The 23,535-nt window shown below is 44.1% G+C and overlaps 1 protein-coding gene across 2 annotated transcripts in view; it reads right to left on the bottom strand.

The window, feature by feature from the left end:
* ADCY1 (adenylate cyclase 1) overlaps nt 1–23,535 on the bottom strand; it is a 147,775-nt gene that overhangs the window by 94,371 nt on the left and 29,869 nt on the right. For both annotated transcript variants that reach the window (XM_008968790.5, XM_034964059.3), the window contains exons 3-4: nt 17,265–17,383; nt 4,039–4,150 (exon numbers count right to left, since the gene is read on the bottom strand). In XM_008968790.5, coding sequence (XP_008967038.2) covers nt 4,039–4,150; nt 17,265–17,383 — 231 coding nt within the window. The remainder of the gene's footprint in view (nt 1–4,038; nt 4,151–17,264; nt 17,384–23,535) is intronic.

Below are 23,535 nucleotides of genomic sequence, written 5' to 3'. Positions count from 1 at the left end.
CTCTGCTCCCATGTGGTCAAGGGCTTCATGCCCAAATGGATCCCATTTACAATAATGTGTTCCTAGAAACTAGAAAACATTCTCTTCAGCTCAAACTCAAATGTTGCTGGGGACTGAGCAGCCAATTTACACCAGAGTTGTAGTTATCGGGGGTGATGCTATTTCTGCTGCTGCAGGGACTGCTGCTTCAGTTCTCTCTGCTGTGCTCTTCGTGGGCACCTGGAGCTCTCAGCTGGCAGAATTCAAGGGCTGCATGAAGGCATCTTGCAGCTGTAATGATATCCTAACCTCTGCCAGCACTGTCAGCCCTGCTACCCAGAAACAGCGTCCCCAAGAACAAAGGTGGACAGCAGCACAACCTGGAGGCTCCACGGGGCTGACTCCCAGGACACTCCACCGCCCAGAGGCCAACACATCAGCCACTGCTCAGCTGCTGGGCAGGCACATGGCAAAGACAGGGCGTATGGATGTCTTTAAACATAACACTGTTCGGGTGTCACGGTTTAGAGCAGAGGCTGGCACGCTGAGGCCGTGGACCACTCCTTGTTTTGTAAAGTTTTACTGGTGTACAGCCACACCCATTTGTTTACGTATTTGTGGCTGCTTCTGTGCTCCAAGAGCAGAGTTGAGTTGCTGCAACAGAAACGATATGTAACCCACAGAGCCTGAAATATTTACTATCTGCCCTTCACAGACCTCGTCAGCTAACCCCAGGCAGAGAGCCTCGCATTAGGGGCTGGTAGGTCCAGAGCCACCAAGCCTCTAGGAAGTAGCTGGTTCTCCCTGACCCTCAATCTCCTTCTCTTGGACATGGGTTAACACCACAATCCTGCATGGTCACTGGGAGAAGCAAATAGCAGAGTGCAGGGCTTTGTGCTTCAGCAGGTGTCTGCAATGCACACATCCGTGCACACATGGGAAGTCAAGAGGACAGACTCCCCTGACACAAAACCATGTCAGCTCAGTCCCCATTTCTCATGAGGTGACTGTGTTCTGTGCTGCCAAAGGTCTCCAAGAGAATGTTCCCAACCAAAGGTGGTGACCCACAGGGGACACACAGGCACATACATGCATGTACAGATGCACACTCACACAGGTACACACACATGCACATACTCATATATATACCACATGCATGCTCACCTACACACATGTACACACGTGTGTTCATGTAAGCACTCACACATGTAACACACCTACACACATAACACACATATGCATTTGCAGGCACACAGGCTCACTCATGTACATTCCCACACATGCACACCCATGTTCACACATTCATGTGTACACACGTGCACATGCATGCTCACATATGTGCACACTCGCACACATATGTACAGGCACACACATCTCAATACATCTCTCACTCCACTTGACCCATCAGGCATCTCCACCACGTACGTCACCCACTCTCTGATGCGTGTGTGCATTCTTCTTGATAAAAGTATGTAAGCCAGCATCCCAGGCATGAATCAGTGTCCTGGCAAAAGAGCCAAGTAGGTTTCAAGGAGCCACTTGGAACATGGAAACATGAGATGACAGAGCATGTGACGATGCCTCGAAACAGGCCCAGAGCCCCCGCCCATACACCCTGGACAGTGGCACAGATAGAAAGGAACAGCAGATGCCAAGGCCTGGGACCAGGGTGACAGCCCAGCACCATGAGCAGCAGGCAGCTCTCCGTGACACCTTCAGCCTCTCCTAGGAGCCAGCACTTCTTTATCAAAGGAAGAAACTGCAAAGCAACTGGGCTGAAATAAGGTGCCTCATAAGAGAACTAGAGCCGCAGGGAGTCTACAGCAGGACTGCAAAGGGCCTGGGCTGACCCAACGTGGGTCCTGTCCCCTCACGGACAAAGGTGCTCATCTCAGGACTGCCAGGAAGACAATCAGATGCTAGGAGTGGAGGGCCCAGCATCAGCTCCAAGCACGGTGAGAGAGAAAAGGCCCAGGTGGGGCCAAGAGGGACCCTCCAGAAAAAAGTTCCCAAGATGACCAGCTTCCTGCTGAAGGGGTGGGAAGCAAGGAGCAGGCCCAGGACACAATACTGGCTGCACAGTCCAGAGGACAAGCCTAGTGGACAGCCCAGACAAGACTGCAAGGGCATTGCAGACCAGAAGCTCCAGTGCCCAGCAGAAAGATGAAGTGGGCTTTCCCAAACAGGCTGCTGTGGAACTTTAGCCCAGGCTATCAATGGGGTGTGACTGCCCACAAAAATTCCTGTGGGGAAAAAAAGGTCTTGAGATCCAGTTGTAAAGTCAGTTTACTTTTCCACTATTTACTGGAAAAGTAAAAGGTGCTGATCTTTTCCACTGTTTATTAGAAAAGTAAACAGTGACTTTACAACTGGATCTCAAGACCTTTTCTTCCCCACAGGGATCTTCCAAAGGGAGTAGTGTCCAAAATCCCCCCTGCCCACCCTCCTTCCCCCTGCCCCTCCTACCTTAACCTCTCTCCCTAACCAGGTGTCTGCAACAGGCTCCCAAGTTTTCTCCCACCTCCAGTGGGTCCCCCTAACTGCTGCCAGGCATGGCAAGTCTCACCGGCCTCAGCTCGTGTGACTACCGCCTGGCTCTGTCCTGCCCAGCCCTGCCCTGTGCTCAGAATGCCCCTCAGGACTCTGCACAAGCCAGCCCTCAATCAGGGTGCCCTCTTCTCCCCTCCTTCATTAAGGGAGCATCCACATTTTCCCTCAAGACTCTTCACTGTCACCTTCTCTCAAAAGATGCTGCCTTGCTGAACAGAGCTCACTGCCCCTTCCTCTCACACTGATCTCAGCGCCCCTCCCTGACCACCTGGAGTGAGGCTAGACAAGAGGTGAACTTGAACTTGGCTCCATCTCACTGTACTCCTCCCACACCCTCACAGGGCAGGGATGCTAGGTGTCTGGGGTCCAAGGAAACTCGGGTGGGTCAGTGGCCCTGAAAAGCATCACATCCTGGGCTCTCCTGACACCGGACTCCCTCCTCCCCTTCCCTCTTCGAAAGAGGAGACTTCCTGTGCCCATGGTCAGTTGTCTGCAGAAGCCGACCCTTCCTGCACAGTCTGGGCGTGAAAATCTCAGGGAGGATGTGCCAGGTGAATGGCAAGAGGGGAAGTTCCATCACGTGCAAATAGGGCACATTCTAGCTTTCAATCTGATGGCTGATGAGTAGTACAATGTATCCATGGGCAGCGGAGGAAAACGAGGGGTAGGATATCGATGCCATGCAATAGATGTGCTCTCCCTGGGCCTGCAACGTCTGTTGGCTTCTGCAGCTCAGATCCCAGCCCGACATGTCCTATCTCTAAACACAGCACATTCTGTGGGGGAGAAAGGGGGACAGTGGCAGCCCCTCAGGAGCCTTGTGGCCAATGTGACTAAGTCCCAGGAGGGCAAACCTCTGTACAAGGAGGTTTGGCTAGCTTGCTCATCTTTGCTTCCTAACATGCACATTACAAGCCAAGGCTGTTGGTATGGCCTTGGCCCGACATTCAGCAGAACTTGGCTGCCAGAAGTGACTGGTCCAAGGAAGGTCTTTCAAAACCCCAGCACGCAGTCTGCTGAGGGCAAGGGTGGCCACTGCCTGCACCAGGCATCAGGAGACGTCAGCAACTGGGCCCCCAGCTGACAAGTTTCAATCCCAGGAGGGTGGCAGACCCAGAATCAGGCCTGCTCCAGTAGAGCCCAGAACGAGGGATTGCAACACCAGCTCTGTCTACAGTGGGACACAATGGCAGCAGGATGGTGCACAGGACAGACTCGTACCTACGTATGGCCTGCACGACAAAGCCTTCTGCATGGAAGCCCCGATTCGACAGCATGCTGGCCATGCTTGTGCAAGCATTTTCTTATCTGGTAAATGCAAGGCTCCGGTTCAAGGAAAGGAATCAATGAACAGTGAGGCTAAAAACAACAGGTGATTTATAACCTTGCTGGAAGAAATGCTTAGCAATCAGTCTAGTTCATGGTCCAAATACAGGGAATCCACCTGGCTTATCGTCACTCCAGAAGCAATTCTAATTTAATTCGAACAAAGAAAAACGCTGCACTTACCGTGGCTAATTCATCGAACTTGCCGAAGAGCTCATTGAGGAGTTTCACCAGCTCCTGGGCTGTGCACTGGGATGCCAAGCCCGTGAAACCCACGATGTCAGCAAACAGGATGCTGCAAGAGAAAGGGGTGCCAGGCTGCCCTTCTCCCAGTCACTCAGGAAATAATCCCTAGAGATGTACAGATGTTTACATCTCCAAATCACTGTAGAATCAATCACCCCATTTATTCCTCAATGCAGACCAGAAATGAAGGCTTCCTGGTTCCCATCATACAGGTGAGAAGACTGAGGCTCAGAAAAGCCACAGAACGCCGAGGCTTGGCCACTGGAGGAGTAAATGCTGAGGCCATTCAGAGCTCGCCATCCCCCATGCTGAGCCCTCACACCACATAGGGAAAGCCCATCTGCCCTCCACTAGACCTGCCTCCCCTTCTTGGGGAGGTTACGTGACTGGGATGTGGCCAGCGGCACCGAGCAGAAGTGATGTGCTTTTCAGCATGTGGGCCCCTCCACATCCTAATTTTCCCCTTCTGCCAGCTGAATGCAAGAAACTCCCAGGCCCTGAGTGTGGTGTCAATGCTTCACAATGAAAAGGGAGGGAGTCCCCGAATTCCTGGGCAAAGGGGCCGCCCCCTCAGTCTGCAATGAGAGCAGGAAACACCCTGTCTTGCATCAAAGCCTCTACGTACTGAGTGTCTATTTATCACAGCATTGGGGGCAGCCCTAAATGACACAGTGTCTACCCACAGGGCAGAACTTTCATGTTTTCTGGAGATAATAAGACTTTAAAAAGATGTTTCCTATTGTTTTCTCTTCTTGCAATATTAAAACATGCTCTTTGAAAATATTAGAAAAAAATTAATTATATATTTTTGTCTGTAAAAATGTTGTAGCTTTAAGATATCTCTCCACAGGGTCCCAATCATTTATTCACATTTGTTCAAAGTGTTCTTGGCTTTTTCTCTAACTTTGAGGCTTCCTGAACCCAGAACGCCCCCAGCACCACTATAGGAAATAAACGCAAAGTAAAGGAAAATGACCTATTTTGTTCACAACACAGTGTATCGCCAAAGATGGGCCAGCAGGCAGGGACAGGAGGGAAGCAGGGTTCAGAATTTGGACTCCAAGGGAACTATCCAGCTCCACTATTGACAGCAACTTACCCAACCGTTCCGCATGTCGGCCATGTAAAATGGGAATAAGACTAGAGTCCAGGTCATACCTTGCCCCTAGTAAGAGCTCAGTGATTGTTCACAATCATTTATAATAATTTTTAAGTATTCTAATTCATTTATTCACTTGCTTATTCAACAAATATTTATTGAGGGCTATATGTGCTGGCATTGCTCTAGGTGCTTGGGATTTAGCAGTGAATAAAAGATTCATGGCAGGGCATGGTGGCTCATGCCTGTAATCCCAGCACTTTGGGAGGCCAAGGCAGGTGGATCACCTGAGTCCACGAGTTCGAGACCAGCCTGAGCAACATGGCAAAACCCTATCTCTACAAAAAATACATAAATTAGCCAGGTGTGTTGGCATGCACCTGTAGTCCCAGCTACTTGGGAGGCTGAGGTGGGAGGATCACTTGAGCCTGGGAGGTGGAGGTTGCAGTGAGCCAAAGCATGCCACTGCACTCCAGCCTGGGAGACACAGTGGAACCCCGTCTCAAAAAAAAAGGATTTGAACAAACCTCACTGCCCTCAGAAAGACTCCATTCTATTCAGGGAAGGGGCAAACATGCAGAGAACATCAAAGGTGACACATGTAACTATGGAAAAGCAGGGAAGTCAGATATGGAGCTGTGTGTACTGTCAACTAGGATTGGTCACGGGGGTCCTGAAGAAGGGCAGAGGGGGAAAGGGGCACACAGACACTGGGAGAAGAAGATTCTGCATGGTGGTAACAGCAGGTGCTGCTCTTGTGATTTTTGCCGGATACAGAATTATATTTTTATTTCAACCTTTGAACATGCCATTCCATTGCCTTCTGGCCTCCCTGGTTTCTGATGAAAAATCAGCTGATAACCTTGTTGAAGATCCCTTGTAGATGATAAGTCGTTTTTCTCTTGCTGCTTTCAAAATTGTTCTCATATCTTTAGTTTTTGACAGTTTGGTAATGACATGTCTCAGTGTGGGTCTTTTTGAGTTTACCCACCTTGGAGTGCCCTCAGCTTCTTGGATGTGTAGGTTAACGTTTTCCAAAAACTTTGGGACATTTATGGCCATTATTTCTTCAGATATTCTTTCTGCCCCTTTTTCTTTTTCCTCTCCTGTGGGACTCTCAATATGTGTGTACTGATACGTTTGATGGTGTCCCTTAAGTCCCTGACACTCTCTTCATTTTCTTCATCCTTTTTTTCATTCTGTTCTTCACACTGGATAATCGAGCTATCAAGTTCACTAATTCTTTTTAAAGTGTACTATACATTATTGTTGACTATAGGTAAAATATTGTACAGCAGATATCTACAGCTTCATGGCCATTGACTGGTAATTCCCCATTTCTTCCTCCCCCAAGACCCTATAACCACAATGACACTATTTAATTCTATGATTTTGACTATTTTAAATACTTCATATAAGTGGAATATTGCAGTATTTTAGTCTTTATGTAACTGGCTTATTTCACTTGTATAATGTCCTCAAGTTTCATCTATTTTGTCACATATTGAAGAATTTCCTTTTTTAAGGCTTAACAGCATTTCATTTTATGTGCATAACACATTTTCTTTTAACACCTTTATTGAGATACCATTGACATAAAAATTGTGTTTACTCATGTGTATATGTGGTGTACAATTTGATGTTTTGATAAACCTATATAGGTTGAAATAATTGACACAATCAAGGTAATTAAAATAGCCATTACCTCTGCATAGCTACATGTATGTGAGCAAATTTCAAACATACAATACAGTATGGTTAAATATTGTGACCATGCTGCATGTTAGATCTCCAGAACTTATTCATGCTGCCTAACTAAAATTTTGTATTCTTTTACCAACATCACCCCATTTTCCTCTGCCTCCTTTCCCTAGCAACCACCATTCTACTTTGCTGCTATGAATTTGACTATTTTACTTCCATGTACAAATGAGATCATGCAGATATTTCTGTCTTACTTAGGTTACAGTAATGTCCTCCAGCTCCATACATATTGTTGAAAATGGCAAGATTTCCTTCTTTTTTGTTACTTATATGTGTGTGTGTATGTTGTATAAATATTTGTATATATGCACATATATATATTAACTGACACATAATTGTACATACTTATGGGTTATGGTGTGACACTTCAACATATGTATACAACATGCAGTTATCAAATCAGGGTGATTAGGATATCCAACACCTCCGATTTTTATTATTTCTTTGTGTTGGTAACATTCAAATATCGTCTCTTCTACGTACTTGAAAATTGCAATAAATTATTGTTTACTATAGTCACCCTACATGCTATAGAACAATAGAACTTATTTCTCCTATCTACCTGTAATTTTGTACTCATTAACCAATCTCTCCCTGTGGCTTCCTTCCTCCTACTCTTCCCAGCCTCTAGTAACCACTATTCCACTGCCTACGTCTAAGAGATCAACTATTTTAGCTTCCATATAAAAGTGAGACTATGCAGTATTTATCTTTCAATGACTGGCTTATTTCACTTAATATAACATCCCCTGGGAACACCCATGTTGACACAAATGACAGAATTTCATTTTTTAATGCCTGAATAGTATTCCATCCTGTAAATACACCACATTCTCTCTATCCATTCATCTGCTGTTGGACACTTAGGATGATTCCACATCTATGTTACTGTGAATAGTGCTGCAATAAACAGGGAGAGCACATATCTCTTTGACATACTGGTTTATTTCCCTTTGGATATATACCCAGTACTGGGATTGCTGGATCATATGATAGTTCTATTTTTAGCTTTTTGAGAAACTTCCACTCTATTTTCCATAATGGCTGTACTAATTTACATTCCCACCAACTGGTACAAGAGATCTCTTTTTTCTGCATCCGCATCAGTATTTGCTTTTTTGTCTTTTTGATAATAGCCAATCTAACTGGGGTGAGATGATTCTCATTGTGGTTTGGATTTGCATTTCCATGATGATTAGTGATACTGACCATTTTATCACATACTTGTTGGCCATTTGGATGTCTTCTTTTGAGAAATGCCTATTCAGATGCTTTGCCATTTTAAAATCAGATTATTTGTTTTCTTGCTATTGAGTTCCTTGTATATTCTGGATATTAATCCCTTGTCAAATGAATAGTTTACAAATGTTTTATCCTATCCTTCTGTTGTCTATTCACTCTGTTGATTGTTTCCTTTGTTGTGCAGAAACTTTTCAGTTTGATATAATCCCATTTCTCTAGTTTTTATCTTATTGCCTGTGCTTTTGAGGTCTTAGCCATAAAACATCTGCCCAGACCAATATCCAGAAGTATTTCCACTATGTTTTCTTCCAGAAATTTCATAGTCTGGGTCTTACATTTATGTCTGATCCATTTTGAGTTTATTTTTGTGTATGGTAAGAGATACGGATCTAGTTTCATTTTCTGCATATGCATATCCAGTTTTCCCAGCACCATTTATTGAAGAGATTGTCTTTTCCCCAATGTATGTTCTTGGCACCTTTGTCAAAAATCAGTTGGCTAAAATTACATGGATTTACTTCTGGGTTCTCTATTCTGTTCTATTGGTCTATATGTCTGTTTTTATACCAGTACCATGCTGTTTTAGTTAATATAGCTTGGTAGTATATCTTGAAGCCAGGTAATGTAATGCCTCCAGCTTTCTTCTTTTTGCTCAAGATTGCTTTGGCTATTCAGGGTCTTCTGTAGTAACACATGAATTTTGGAATTTTTTTTCTATTTTTGTGAAGAACATCACTGATACTTTGATAGAGATTGCACTGAATCTGTAGATCACTTTGGGTATTACAGTCATTTTAATAATATTCTTCCAATCCATGAATGTGAAATGTCTTTCCATTTTTATGTGTCCTCTTCAATATCTTTCATCATTGTTTTATAGTTTTTATTGTAGAAATCTTTTACATCCTTGGTTAAATTTATTTTTTGTAGCTATTGTAATTGGCATTGCTTTCTAGACTTCTTTTTCAGCTAGTACATTATTAGTGTATGGGAATGCTACTGATTTTCGTACATTGATTTCCTATTCTCCAACTTGATTGAATTCATTTATCAAATTCTAAGAGTTTGGTCCTGCCAAGGGGAAAGTGGGGTCAGCCCCAGCAGTCACAGCCTTGGCCAGCAGATGGGGTAAACACATCCCTCTCTCATCCCAGTCCCACCTATCACAGCTGACCCTTCAGACCTAGGCAGTCCATGCCTAGCCTGCAACTCGGCCCCAGGCCATACGAGCCCGCACCCAACTCAAGACCGAGACTCCATAGCAATTCACATCCTGCTTAAGCCCCAGGAGTGGTGCCTGCTTCCCAGTGCCAGTGGCTACAGACCACACCATGATTGCTTCTCAGTTACAGCTGCAGGAGCCCACCCCTGCTTTGCTCCAGTTCCACAAGCAAATAGCCCAAGTTTCCTGAATGCCTAGGACTGGCACTGCTGGATCCCAAAACAATGCACACTCTGCTAAAAGCTAGGATTTAAAAATGGCACCTTGCTGTAGCCACATAGGTTGCAGAATCGGTGTGGGACCCAGGGCAAGTTCCCTCCCTGGAGCAGTTCCTGCTTACAGCCTCCCAGCTGCTTTCTAAGATGGATTCAAAACTTGGGAGGATCAAGGTGCCCTACCATCACCTGGATCTCCAGTGGGAAAGTGGGCTGCAGAAAGACTCTCACTTGCCCCTCCCGTGGGTTGCCTGTTTTCCTTCTGCTTCCTAGTTTTCCCCCTGCTTCCTAGTTTTCCCCTTTCCATTTAGGATGCCTTTTTTTGTTGCTGTTCTTTCTTCTCTAATTGCTCTGGGCAGGACTTCCAGTACTATGTCGAATAGAAGTGGTGAGGGTGGATATCATTGTCTTGTTCCTGATTTTAGAGGGAAGGCTTTTTGTTTTTCATCATTGAGTATGATCATAGCTGTGGGCTTGTCATATACATAGCTTTTATTTTGTTGAGGGGATTTTTTATCCTAATTTGTTGAGAATTTTTATCACGAAAGGGTGTCAAATTTTGTCAAATATTTTTCTGCATCTATTGAGATGATCACATGATTTGTATTCCGTATTCTCTTAACATGTTGTTATCACACTAATTGATTTTTGCATGTTGAACTATCCTTGCATTCCAGGGATAAATCTCAATTGATCATGGTGTATGAGGCATTTAATGTGATCCTGGATGCATTTGCTAGTATCTTGCTGAGGAAATCTGAATCTATATTTATCAGGGATATTTGCCCATAATTTCTTTTTTTGTAGTGTTCTTGTTTGCCTTTAGTGTCAGGACAATGCTGGCTTCATAGTTTCAAAGTGTTCCCTCCTCTTCAATTATGGAGACTTGGAGAAGGACTCCCATTAATTCTTTAAATGTTTGGTAGAATTTACCAGTGAAACCATCTGGGCCTGGACTTTTCGTTGTTGGGTTTTGATAACTGATTCAATCTCCATACTATATATAGGTCTGTTCAAACTTTCTACTTCTTAATGACTTAGTCTTGGTTGGTTGTATGTTTCTTGACATTTATCAAATTTTCCTGGGTTATACAGTTTGCTGGTGTTCACAGTAGTCTCTTATGATCCTTTTTCATTTTTGTGGCCTCAGTTATAATATCTCTTCTTTCATTTACAATTTTATTTGAGTCTTCTCTTTTTTTATTGGTCTAGCTAAGAACTTGTCAAAATCTTATTTATGTTTCACAAAGCAACTCTTGGTTTTGTAGATTTTTTAATATTGTTTTTTATTTTCTATTTCATTTATTTCTGCTCTCATCTCTGTTATTTCCTTCATTCTAATAACTTTGGGCTTAATATGTTCTTCTTTTTTGTGGCTTCTTGAGGTGCAAAGTTAATATTGTTAATTTGAGATCTTCTTTCTTTTTTAATGTAAGCACTTATTGCTATGAACTTCCCTCTTATTACTGCTTCTGTTCCATCCCATAAGTTTGGGTATGTTGTGTTTTCATTTTCCTTTGTCTGAAGGTATTTTCAGGTTTTTTTGTTTGTTTGTTTTGTTTTGTTGAGATAGGGTCTTTCTCTGTCACCCAGGCTGCTGGAGTAGAGTGGTGTGCTCATAGCTCACTGCAGCCTCAACCTCCTGGGCACAAGCAATCCTCCCACTTCAGCCTCCTGAGTAGCTGAGACTACAGGCGCATGCCACCATTCCTGGCTAACTTAAAAATTTTCTTTTAGAGATGAGGTCTTACTATGTTGTCTAGGCTAGTCTTGAAATCCTGACCTAAAGCAAACCTCCCACCCCGGCCTCCCAAAGTGCTGGGCTTACAGGTGTCAGCCACCATGCCCAGCCTGGAGGTATTTTCTAATTTCCTTTTTTATTTCTTCTTTGACCCCATAATTGTTCAAGAATGTGTTTTTAATTTCAACACATTTATGAATTTTTCAGTTTTCTTTCTGCCATTAATTTCTCATTTCATCCCTCTGTGATCAGAAAAGATACCTGATATAATTCTTGAAATTGTAAGGACTTGTTCTGTGACTTAACATATGACCTTTCCTGGAGAAAGATCCATGTGCACTTGAGAAGAATGTGTATTCTGCTTTTTGAGTTTTGTAATGTCCCCTATATGTCTGTTAGGTCTATTTAGTCTATAGTGTTATTAAAATCCTCTGCTTTCTTTTTGATCTTGTCTGGATGCTCTGTCTGTTATCAAAAATAGACTACTGAAGTCACCTATTATTATTGTTTTGTGGTCTATTTCTTTTTACAGTTCTGTCAATGCTTGTTTTATATACTTAGGTGCTTTTATGCTGAATGCATATATATTTACAATTATTTTATCTTCCTGGGAGCTGACCCTTTTATCATAATAAAGACTTCTTGCCTCTTCTGGCAGTTTTTGACTTAAAGTCCCTTTTTTCCGATACAAGCACAGCCATCTTTGCTCTATTTGGGGTCTCATTTGTATGAGCTATCTCTTTCCATCCTTTCACTGTCCGTTTATGTACATCCTTAAATAGACAGCATATAGTTAGGCTTGGTTTTGGTTTTGTTTTTATCCACTCAGCCATGCTATGTGTTTTGACTGGGGAGTTTAATCCATCTACACTTTAAGTACTGATAGGGAATGGCTTACTATTGCAACTTTCTTAAATGTATTCTATTAGTCTCGGAGTTCTTTATTTGTGTTTTCCTCTCTTTCTGCATTCCTTTGTGTTATGTTAATGTTTTTGCTTTGATGTGCTCTGATTCCTTTTTCTTTCTCCTTTGTGTAGTTTCTATAGCCATTTTTTTTCTTTGTGGTTACCTCAGTGATTATAAAAACTATAACTGTCCATTTTGAACTGATAACAACTTAAGTTCAATTACATACAGAAACTCTACACTTTAACTTCTTCATAATTTATTTTATGTTGTCACAGTTTCTATTTATTCATATAGTATATATTTTAACATACTTTCCAGTTATTTATTTTTAATACTTTTGTTTTCTTAACTTTTATGCTAGAATAAAAAGTGATTTATGCACTACAATTACAGTAATACAGTATTTTGTATTTGTTGATGTATAAAACTTTACCAATAAGTATCGTATTTTCTTATGCTATTGTGTTGTTGTTTTGCATCCTTTCATTTCAATGTAAGAACTCCTTTTTGCCTTGCTTGTAAGGCAGGTTTAGTCATGAACTTCCTCAGCTTTTAATTGTCTGGGAAGGTCTTTATTCCTTCATGTTTTTATGGAGACTTTTGCTAGGCATAGTATTCTTGCTCAGCAGTTATTTTCTTTCAGCACTTTAAACATATCATCCCACTCCCTTCTGGCCTGCAAGGTTTCTGCTGGAAAATCCATTATCCTACGCTGGTTCTGTTGTATGTGACAAGTCACTTTTTCCTTTCTGTTTTCAAAATTCTCCCTTTGTCCTTGGCTTTTGAGAATTTGGTTAAATGTATCTAGGTGTGAATTTTGGGGTATTCATCTTACTTGGTGTCATCTCAGTTTCTTGTAGCTGGATGTCCATTTCTTTAACCAGATTTGGGAAATTTTCATTGTGTGTATACATATTCATATTTAATAATATATTTTTACATCATATATGTAATATATGATGAAAATATATATATAATGTGTATGCGTTGTGTGTACAAGCTTTCTGGTTCTGTTGCTCACTCTTCTTCTGTAACTCCCATAAGGTGTATATTGGTCCACTAATGATTTCCCATAATTTTCTTAAGCTTTCTTCAGTCTTTTCCATTCCTTTTTCCTTTTGCCCCTCTATCAGAATTATTTCCAGTGACTGCAGTGACTTGTCTTCCAGTTCACTGATCTTTTATTCTGCTTGATCTAGTCTTCTGTTGAATCCTTCTAGTGAATTTTTCAGTTCAGTAATTGTGGTCTTCAGCTCCATGCTCTCTGGCACTTGTTAATATTTTCTATTTCTTTGTTGAAATTCTCACTTTGTTCATGCATTATTCTTTTGCCCTCCATGAGCATCTTTATGGGAGTTATTTTAAATTGTCTATCAGGTAAATTATATAACTCTGTTTCATTACTCAGTTTCCGTATATTTATCTCATTCCTTTGTTTGGAACATCTTTGCCTGGTTCTTAACTTTCCTTAACTCTCTGTGTTGGTGTCTGAGATTTAGACAAAGCAGGTACCTCTCCCAGTCTTCATGGACTGGTCCTGTACAGGAGGAGACTCTCACCAATCAGCCACAGATTCTGGTGCTTTACCAACCCTTTCTCTCCTGAGGGAAAAGCAGGCAGCTGTTATTTTTGTCTGTTCATTCTGTGCTGAGAAGGGGGTGAGTAGGGGGAAGTTATGGTATCTATCACCCCAGACTACCACCTCTGTTCTCTCCTGGCCAGACTGTACAAGACCTATCAAGAGATCCAGGGGAGAGACAGAGGCTTGTTCTTCAGGCAGCCCCATAAAAGTTGGGGCAGTGGTCACACTGACTCTTTCTCTCCCCAGAGAGAAGCTTAGAGCTGAGATTCTTCATCAGTTCACTCTATGCTGAGCAGGGGACAGGGTCAGTGATGTCTGCCAGCTCTAGCTGTCAAAAGGCTCTTGACTTTTGATGCCTTTCCTGCAGTATGGAGAGGCTCTGGCTCCCCTCGAGGTATTCCAGGAATTATTCTGGTGGTCTGTTCTTCTCATCAGGGGACTGGGTCAGTGTGTCATGTCCTTATTTTGTAACAAGAGGCAGCGAGTGAAATGACAAAAGTCAAGGCAGATATTAGTGTCAGCTAATCCCAGGTCCTGTCCCAGCCTGCCACTCACTGGCCAGGGAGTCCTGCATACCTTTCACTTTGTTGAACCTAAATTTCCTCATCTATAAAATGGAGGTGACAATGCCAGCAGTTCACAGAAGCATGATGATATTAAACAGAACCAAGTATCTAGCAGAGAGGTTCTCAGCATAAATTCTGCAGTCATGCTGGGCTCAAATGCTGGCTCTTCAGCTACTTTCCACCCACTTGGGCCTTCACCCCACACTGCTTAAGCATCCTCCTCTGCAGAAGGAGAACAACACTGGTCCTTACTTAATAGCATGACAATGGGCAGTGAACACGTGTGCTCAGAACAGTGACTGCTGAGCTCTCAACCAGACAGCAATTAGCCATACTGGCTTGGCACACAAGGATGACTGACTCTGATGGACCCACAAACCTCAACTCATTTCCCATGAATGAGTGTTGGTTTGCAGGGACCCAGTCTGTGGTGCTCAACATAAGAAGGACTGAGAGTTTCTATTGACCTTTTGTGTCTTCAGAGGCCAAATGGGCAGAGAGGCCTGACACCAACATCCAGAAGAACCAGCAAAAAACAGCAGAAAAGGAAAAGTGTTTCAGGTCCCTCAAACACCATCTCCTACCTGAGTGATATTTATGTAAAGCATTAATCCCAAATAGGCAACACTCAAACCATTCTAAGCACACTATGCTTGCATGAAAAGTATTTTTAAGTGGAATCCACAATTTAATAAAATAAATACTTTTAAACAGAATCTTTAAAAAAAAAAAAAAAAAAACAAGCAAACCTCAGAGCGTCTAAAGCAAGTTGGTTCACTTTGAAGGTTTAGTTTCCTCACCTATAAAATGGGAACAATCCCTGCCTCCTAGGGCTGTCATGAAATGAACAGAGTAAGACAGAAGAGCACACATATACCAGACCCAGCAACAACTAGCATAATGCTCAGCTACTATTCTGACATGGCAAATTCTGAGCCCAAAATGTCACTGCTCAAAGCCAGGTTTAGGGACAGATTTTTTACCCTCTCCAGTCAACAGACGAAGTGTAAGAATACTGAAATAAGAAATTGGAAAGATAACTGTAACATGCATCACCCAAGAAGCCAAGAGCCCCCTACACGTAGGACCTGTTTCCCTGCTAGGCAGATGTCCACCTGAACCTCCTGACCACATCTGCCCTCTCCTCCCTTCACAACTGAGACCCTTTGTCCACACTCCCCCTATCTCCCCACCTGCACCATCACCTCCTCACCTCCTCCATCACCTCTTCACTTCCATCATCAGTTTACTCACCTCCACCATCACATCCACCATAACCTCCCCACCTCCACCATCACCTCCTCACCTCCTCCATCACCTCTTCACTTCCATCATCAGTTTACTCACCTCCACCATCACATCCACCATCACCTCCCCACCTCCACCATCACCCCCACACCTCCACTATCACCTCCTCACTTCCATCATCACTTCTCCAACTTCGCCATCACCTCCACGCCTCCACCATCACCTCCATGCTTCCACTATCACCCCCCCACCTCCATCATCACCTCCATACCTCCATTATCACCTCCTCACCTCCAAAATCACCTCCATACTTCCATTATCACCTCCCCACCTCCATCACCTTCCCACCTCCACCATCACCTCCACACCTCCAATATCACCTCCGCACCTCCACTATCACCTCCACACCTCCACCATCACCTCCCCACCTCCACCATCACCCCCACACCTCCACTATCACCTCCTCACTTCCATCATCACTTCTCCAACTTTGCCATCACCTCCACACCTCCACCATCACCTCCACACTTCCACTATCACCCCCCACCTCCACCATCACCTCTACACCTCCACTATCACCTCCTCACCTCCAATGTCACCTCCATACTTCCACTATCACCTCCCCGCCTCCACCATCACCTTCCCACCTCCATCACCTCCTCACCTCCACCATCACCTCCTCACCTCCACCATCACCTCCTAACCTCCACCATCACCTCCCCCCTCCACCATCACCTCCCCACCTCCACCATCACCTCCCCACCTCTACCATAACCTCCACACTTCCACTATCACCTCCTCACCTTCACTATCACCCCCACACATCCACCATCACCTCCCCATATCCACCATCACCTCCTAACCTCCACCATCACCTCCCCAACTCCACCATCACCTCTTCACCTCCACCATCACCTCCCCACCTCCACCATCACCTCCACACCTCCACCATCACCTCCCCACCTCCACCATCACCTCCACACTTCCATCACCTCCTCACCTCCACCATCACCTCCACACCTTCACCATCACCCCTTCACCTCCACACCTCCACTATCACCTCCACGCTTCCACCATCATCTTCATACCTCCACCATCACCTCCACATCTCCATCATCACCCTTTCACCTCCACCATCACCTCCCCACCTCCACCATCACCCCTTCACCTCCACCATCACCTCATCTCCATCATCACCCCTTCACCTCCGCCATCACCTCCACCATCACCTCCACCCCTCCATCATCACCTCCTCACCTTCACCATCACCTCTACACCTCCATCATCACCTCCCCACCTCCACTATCACCTCCTCACCTCCACCATCACCTCCCCACCTCCACTATCACCTCCTCACCTCCACCATCACCTCCACTATCACCTCCTCGCCTCCACCTATCACCTTCTCACTTCCATCATCACTTCCCCACCTTCACCATTACCTCCACACCCCCATTCTTTCCCCACCTCCATCCATCCCTTCCCCACTTCTGTCATCACCTCCCCACCTTCACCATTATCTCCACACCTCAGCTTCCCAGGCTCCCCGCTGTGCCGGGTCAGCACCAGCCCTACCTCACATTGTCGTGCCTCTGGATGTAAATCTTGTGGAAAATCCTCTCAGGGGGCTTCAGGAAGTCCTCCTTCATCTCCATGGCAACGTTCCGGGGCAGGAGGCTCATGAGGAGCCGCTCCTGGACAGAAGAGAAGGGCCCGGGTTAGACAGCAGGGCCCCCTCCCTCCACTCCTCCTCACCTCACCCTCCCCAGTAAGGGTGCCGGGCCCCTGAGCCTGGGTAGGCCCACGTCCAGGCCTGGACTGCCACCAAACAAGCAACTCCCTCCAGGAGCACTAGCCAGGGCTGGCACAGCCTCCCCAACACCCAAGCCTCCCTGCGGCGCTCCTCACGCTACTCCCTGGACACACTCCTGAGTCTCGGCCTGTGCTTCAGTGTACAGCAGGGTTACAGCTGTGAAAACACTGCTGTCTCCACCAGGGCCCCAACCTGGCTTCTCTCCCTCCCCCTACTGCTCCAACAATATCCCAGAAAGAGTCTTTCACATTGGCTTAAAAAAACAAGCTGTCCTCCTGAGGTACCCACAGAGTCCTCTTGTTCTTACACAGATAGGCGGGCTACGGGACCATGTGGCATTCTTTCTTGGTCTTTGTCTTCTTATTTCTCCCTTAGCTGTGTAGGTCAAGCATTTTCTTTTTTCCCCCAAGAGAAAAGAATAAATGTTTGGATTTTTCAAAATAAACTATGCCATCCTGGAGAGTCCTTTCCCCTTCCTAGACCTCAGTTTCCTTGTCTGGACTGAGGGAGTAAGTAGGACTTTGATTCTCATCCTCCAGTTGGATGTTCCCTGACCCCAACCCCAGCTGGCCCTTGACCTGTTGGGCACACCCCTATGTCTGAGAGACCATGTTCCAGAAATGTGGTGTGAGGGTCCCCGACTCATCCCTCAGTCCCTCCCATGCCCCTCCCACTCTGCTTTGAAAAGAAAAGCAAAAGAGCAGACTTTAAATCCCACGTAGAATCAGGTAGAACATCCCACTGACAAGCGCGGAAACAGGCTGAAGAGGGGAAGAAGCTCCATCCCTCCCACCGCGCCCTCTGGCTCCAAGCCCCTCCGCAGCGGCCTGTCTTGCTCAGTGCCAGTAGCATTCCCTCCCTCCAAGGAGCCTTAGCAGTAGTCACGCGGGCACCCAGCACTGAGATGCTTCCGCCTCCTCTCCATCCCCAGCCACGCAAGCCTGCCGGGCACAGCCCTGGGAGTCCCTCCTGCACAGGCTACATCCCTGACCCAGGAGCGGCCTCCATCCTGTGTGACTTTCTCGGAAGGAGCACAGGTGCCCAGACACCTTCACGTTCAGGAGCCATAGGAGCAGCCACAGTGAAAATAGCTACCCACATCCCAAAATCCCAGATGATCTCTGGGAAGTGGCCATGAGGGCCTCACCCCTCTGTTCCACATGGCAGATAGCATTCCATGAGCACAGCCCATTTTACAATGGGAGAACAAATTTGGCACACTTGAAGTTTCCCCTGGTAAGTTACTTCCACATAAACTTCAGAGAAGGAAGACCAGGTCCAGCTCTGTCTGATGCCAAGTGAGGCTAAGTCTATGCCTCAGCTGCCTGAGTCCTGGCACCGGAGTCTGTGGCCTGGAGGTGTGTCCTAAACAAGGCCAAGGTCTACACTGAGAACGCACCCCCACCAAGGACCCCACTGCAGTCCCCACCCAAGCCCTCACTATAGCCCCCAAGTAGCTCCCATGAAGCTCTGCCACAGCCCCCATGTGGCCTCCACCTTGGCACCCACTTTCTGAGGAATTGAAAAATGCAGGATACTGAACTCCAAGGACCACAAAAATGTGACAGGTGATGGGGGAGCAACCAGAGCCACAAATGCTGATCCCAGGAAGGAAAGAAAGACTGCTGGGAAGCCGCTGGCACACATCCTGACTTCCCGCACACGGCCCCCAGCATGGGAGACTGGAGCTCACGTGGACAACTCAGCCGTGGCACAGGGTGCTGCAAGAACCAGCTGTGGCAGAGTCACCCAGCTATCAGCTGGCTGTCCCCAGTAGCCCTGCTCCACTGCTGGCCTGACAAGAGAGACCCTTATTTTCATTGGGGTTCTTGGCTACCTGGAATAAAGACCATACTTTCCAGCCTCCCATGCAGCTAGATGTGGCCAGGGAGACATGAGTTGAAAGGTCATGTGGAAGCTTTGGAAATGTTCCTTAAAAACAGCTTGTTCCAGCAAAAACCAAATAACCTTCATTAAAAACTGGGCAAAGGACATGAACAGTCACTTCTCAAAAGAAGACATACAAGGAGCCAAAAAACATGAAAAAATGCTCATCATCACTAATCATTAGAGAAATGCAAATCAAAACCACCATGAGATACCATCTCACAGAAGTCAGAATGGCTACTATTAAAAAGTCAAAAAACAACAGATGCTGGTGAGGCCGTGGAGAAAAGGGAACATTTGGTGGGAATACACTGCTGGTGGGAAACGTAAATTAGTTCAGCCACTGTGGAAAGTAATTTGGAGATTTCACAAAGAACTTAAAACAGCACTGCCATCAAATCCAGCAATCCCATTACTGGGTACATATCCAAAAGAAAATAAATCATTCTACCAAAAAGACACATACATGTGCATGTACGTCGCAGCACTATTTACAATAAAAGACATGAAATCAACACAGGTGCCCATCAATGGTGGGCTGGATAAAGAAAATGTGGTACATATACACCATGGAATACTATGCAGCCATAAAAAAGAATGAAATGATGTCCTTTACAGCAACATGGATGCAGCTGGAGGCCACTGAAGTAACACAGAAACAGAAAACCAAATACCACATGTTCTCACTCATGAGTGGAAGCTAAACATTGGATACATATAGACATAAATATGGGAAGAACAGACACTGGGGACTCCAAAAAGGAGGAGAGAGGGACGGAGGGAGGCAAAGGTTGAAAACTAGCTACTGGGTACTATGCTTTAGTACCCGGGTTATGGGATCAATTGTACCTCAAACCTGAGTATCACACAGTATATCAACGTAACACACCTGCACATGTACCCTCAATCTAAAATGAAGGTTAAAATTTAAAAAACAAAACAGCTTGTCCCTCTTCCCTTCTTCTCCTGCTGTTGTTGGGAACACAGTCATAACAGCCAGATCTCCACCTACCATCTTGGTTTAGGAGGATGAAGGCAACACACTAGGGACACAGGTGGCGAGCTAGATGGAGACAGCTGAGGGTTTCATGGATCACACCTGCTGCACCACCATAAAGTGCCTACCCTGGAATGTATACGTAAGACAAAAAGAGCTATGTTACTTCTGTAAGCCACTGTCACACGACGTTCCTAAGGACAACTGCATTTCTAACCAAGGGCTCAGCATTAGCTCCGTCCATTGGATTGGCAGCAGCATCTAAGCCAATGCAAGTTAATAACCACAGACTAAAGTACAAAACCTTTCCCACAGGAAGCAAGCTGCCATCTGATAAGACTCAGCATTCATTTCTGATCAAAAAAAAAAAAAGACGAAGTAGCTCATCCACATTATAAAGATTCCACGTGAAATTCACATCCAATCTCAAAACCCTCAAGGCCCAAGCAGCAGTAAACATTAGTGTCAAGAACAGATCATATGTCAATAAGCTCTAGCCAACAAAATAATTTAAATAGCCAGAAATCAAAAGTATAAAAGCTAATAGGAATATGGATCATACAAAGTACCTCAGTGTCCTGTAAAGGCTATATAAAAATCTTAACGAATTTATCTTGATTATCAAAATGTGACTTAAATGTACTCTTAAAAAAAACTAGATTTTCAGTGACAATTGTGAAGACTCTACTTCTGGGAAGATGGAGAAGTATTTTTCCCTATTCCTCCTGCTGAACACAGCTGAAAGTCCTGGATGTTACACATCAAACAACCAAGACTAAAAGTCAGAGGGAAGAAGGCAGAAATCTTGAAACCAAGAAATGACATAAAGGTGAGTTCCTGAGGTTTCTTTAGCCTCATATATGCCAGACTGAGTGCTTGAGAAGTGGGCAAGTCAGCAATACCAATAGGCACAGACCAAAGGAAAACACAACAAAAGCAGCTCTCTTCAGCCAAAGGCCCAGGACTGGGCAACCTCACAAGAAGAAAACTTTCAGACAATAACTTACCTACTCCAGGCCAGAGACACTGAAAACTGTGCCCCAACCCCACCCACACCAGCAAAGGCCAAGTAGAGAGGCCAGACCTCCACCCCCACCCCAGGCTGTGAAGGGGCCCCCAATCAACCCACCCACTCCCAGAGTGAGCCAAGCCTTCCCTCTCCACCTGCTGGTAACAAGCATCCCCCAACTCTGCAGAGTCAGTGGGAACCAAGGGGATCTCATTCTCCTCCCCCAAGCCAGGTACTATTAGTGGGGACCATGAGGGACTAGAACTCTCACTCCTGCCCAGCAGTAAGAAGGAGCCCTCCCCACATGGTGTCAACAGAGGCCCAGTGTGGAGCCTAAACTTCTAACCCCACCTGGCAGTAAAGAGACAGCAACCCCCCTTTCCCAACCAGAGTCATGTCACAGAAAATCATCAAAAACAAAATGTCCAAATAATATACAGAGCCTCATACATAACATTCCAAATGCCTAGGTTCCAGTGAACCATCACTCATCATACCAAGAACTAGAACAAGCTCATCAAGTGAACAAAGACAACCAACACACATCAATACCAAGACAGAGATGCCAGAATAACCAACAAAGACTATAAAGCAACCATCATAAGAATGACTAAATAAAGAACTACGAATGCACTTTAGAAACATAGATATAAAAGTCTTTTACAAGATAGCAATTCAGTGATATGCAACAAGAAGTATATACCCCAAACACATGGGGTTTAATCCAGGGATGTAATGCTAATTCAAAATTGAAACATCAATCAGTGCAACACACCATGTCAACAGAATAAAAAAAAAAATCACATAGCAATTGATATCAAAAAAGAATTTGACAAAATTCAACATCTATTTATGATGAAAACTTCCAGAAAAATGAAAATAGAAAAAAAATTTCCTCCTCATTATAAGGAATATTCAGAAAAAGCCTACACCTAACAAACATTGAATGCTTTCACTGGGAACAAGGCAAGGATGTTGGCTCCCATTACTCATATTCATCATCTCATGGGAAGGTCTTATTAGTGCAGTAAGTTCAGAAAAGGAAAGAAAAGGCATACAGATTGGAAAGAAAGAAATAAAAGTAATATGATGGTCTACATGGGAAATACAATGGATGTTACAAAAGCAGAAACAAAAGAAAATTGTACCAAAAAGACTCCTAGAACAAATAATTAAGTTCAGAAGGTCACAGGATACAAGATCAATATACAAAAGTCAATTACATTTCTATATACCGGCAATAAACACATGGACACTGATATTTAAGATACAATACCATTTACAGTTGCTCAAAAATGAAATACTGAGGTGTAAATCTAACAAAACATGTATAGGATTTGTATGTTAAAAACCATAAAAGACTGATTAAAGAGATCAGAGAAGATCTAAATAAATGGAGAGACATACCATGTTCATGGATTGGAAGACTCAACTTAGTAAAGATGTCAACCCTCTCCAAATTGATATAGTTTTAATATAAATCCTATCAAAATCCCAGCAAATTCTTTAGTACCTATAGACAAAATTATTCTAACACTTAAATGTAAAGGAAAAGGAATAATACTACTTAACATAATTTTGAAAAAGAACAACAAAGTAAAAGAAATCACTTTACCTGATTTCAAGGCTTGTTATAAAACAACAATAATCCAGACAGTGTGATGTTGGTTGCCAGATAAACACATAAGGCAATAAAACAGAATCTAGAATCCACAAATAGACCACACAAATATGCACAACAAATTTTTGACAAAGGTTCAAAAGTAATTCAATGGAGGAAGGGTAGTCTTTTCAACAAATGCTACAGCAACTTGACATTCATAGACAAAAAAATGAATCTTAACCTAAACCTCATACCTTATGCAAAAATTAAATTAAAATATGTTATAGATTTAAATGTAAAAGATAAAACTTTCAGAAAAACACATAAGAACTAGGGCTAGGCAAAAAGTCTTTAGACTTGACACCAAAAGTACAAAAGGAAAAACTGGTGAATTAAACCTCATCAATATTAAAAATATTTGCTCTCAAAAAGACTCTGCTAAAAGAATGAAATGATCAACTATAGGTTTTGAGAAAATATTCACAAACAAAATATCCCAAAAAGTACTGTTATCTAGAACACATAAAGAACTCTCAA

This window comes from Pan paniscus, chromosome 6 (assembly GCF_029289425.2).
Source record: "Pan paniscus chromosome 6, NHGRI_mPanPan1-v2.0_pri, whole genome shotgun sequence".
Taxonomy (NCBI): Eukaryota; Metazoa; Chordata; class Mammalia; order Primates; family Hominidae; genus Pan; species Pan paniscus.
Note: the sequence above shows the minus strand (reverse complement) of the source record. Positions and strands in the feature narration are given on the sequence as shown.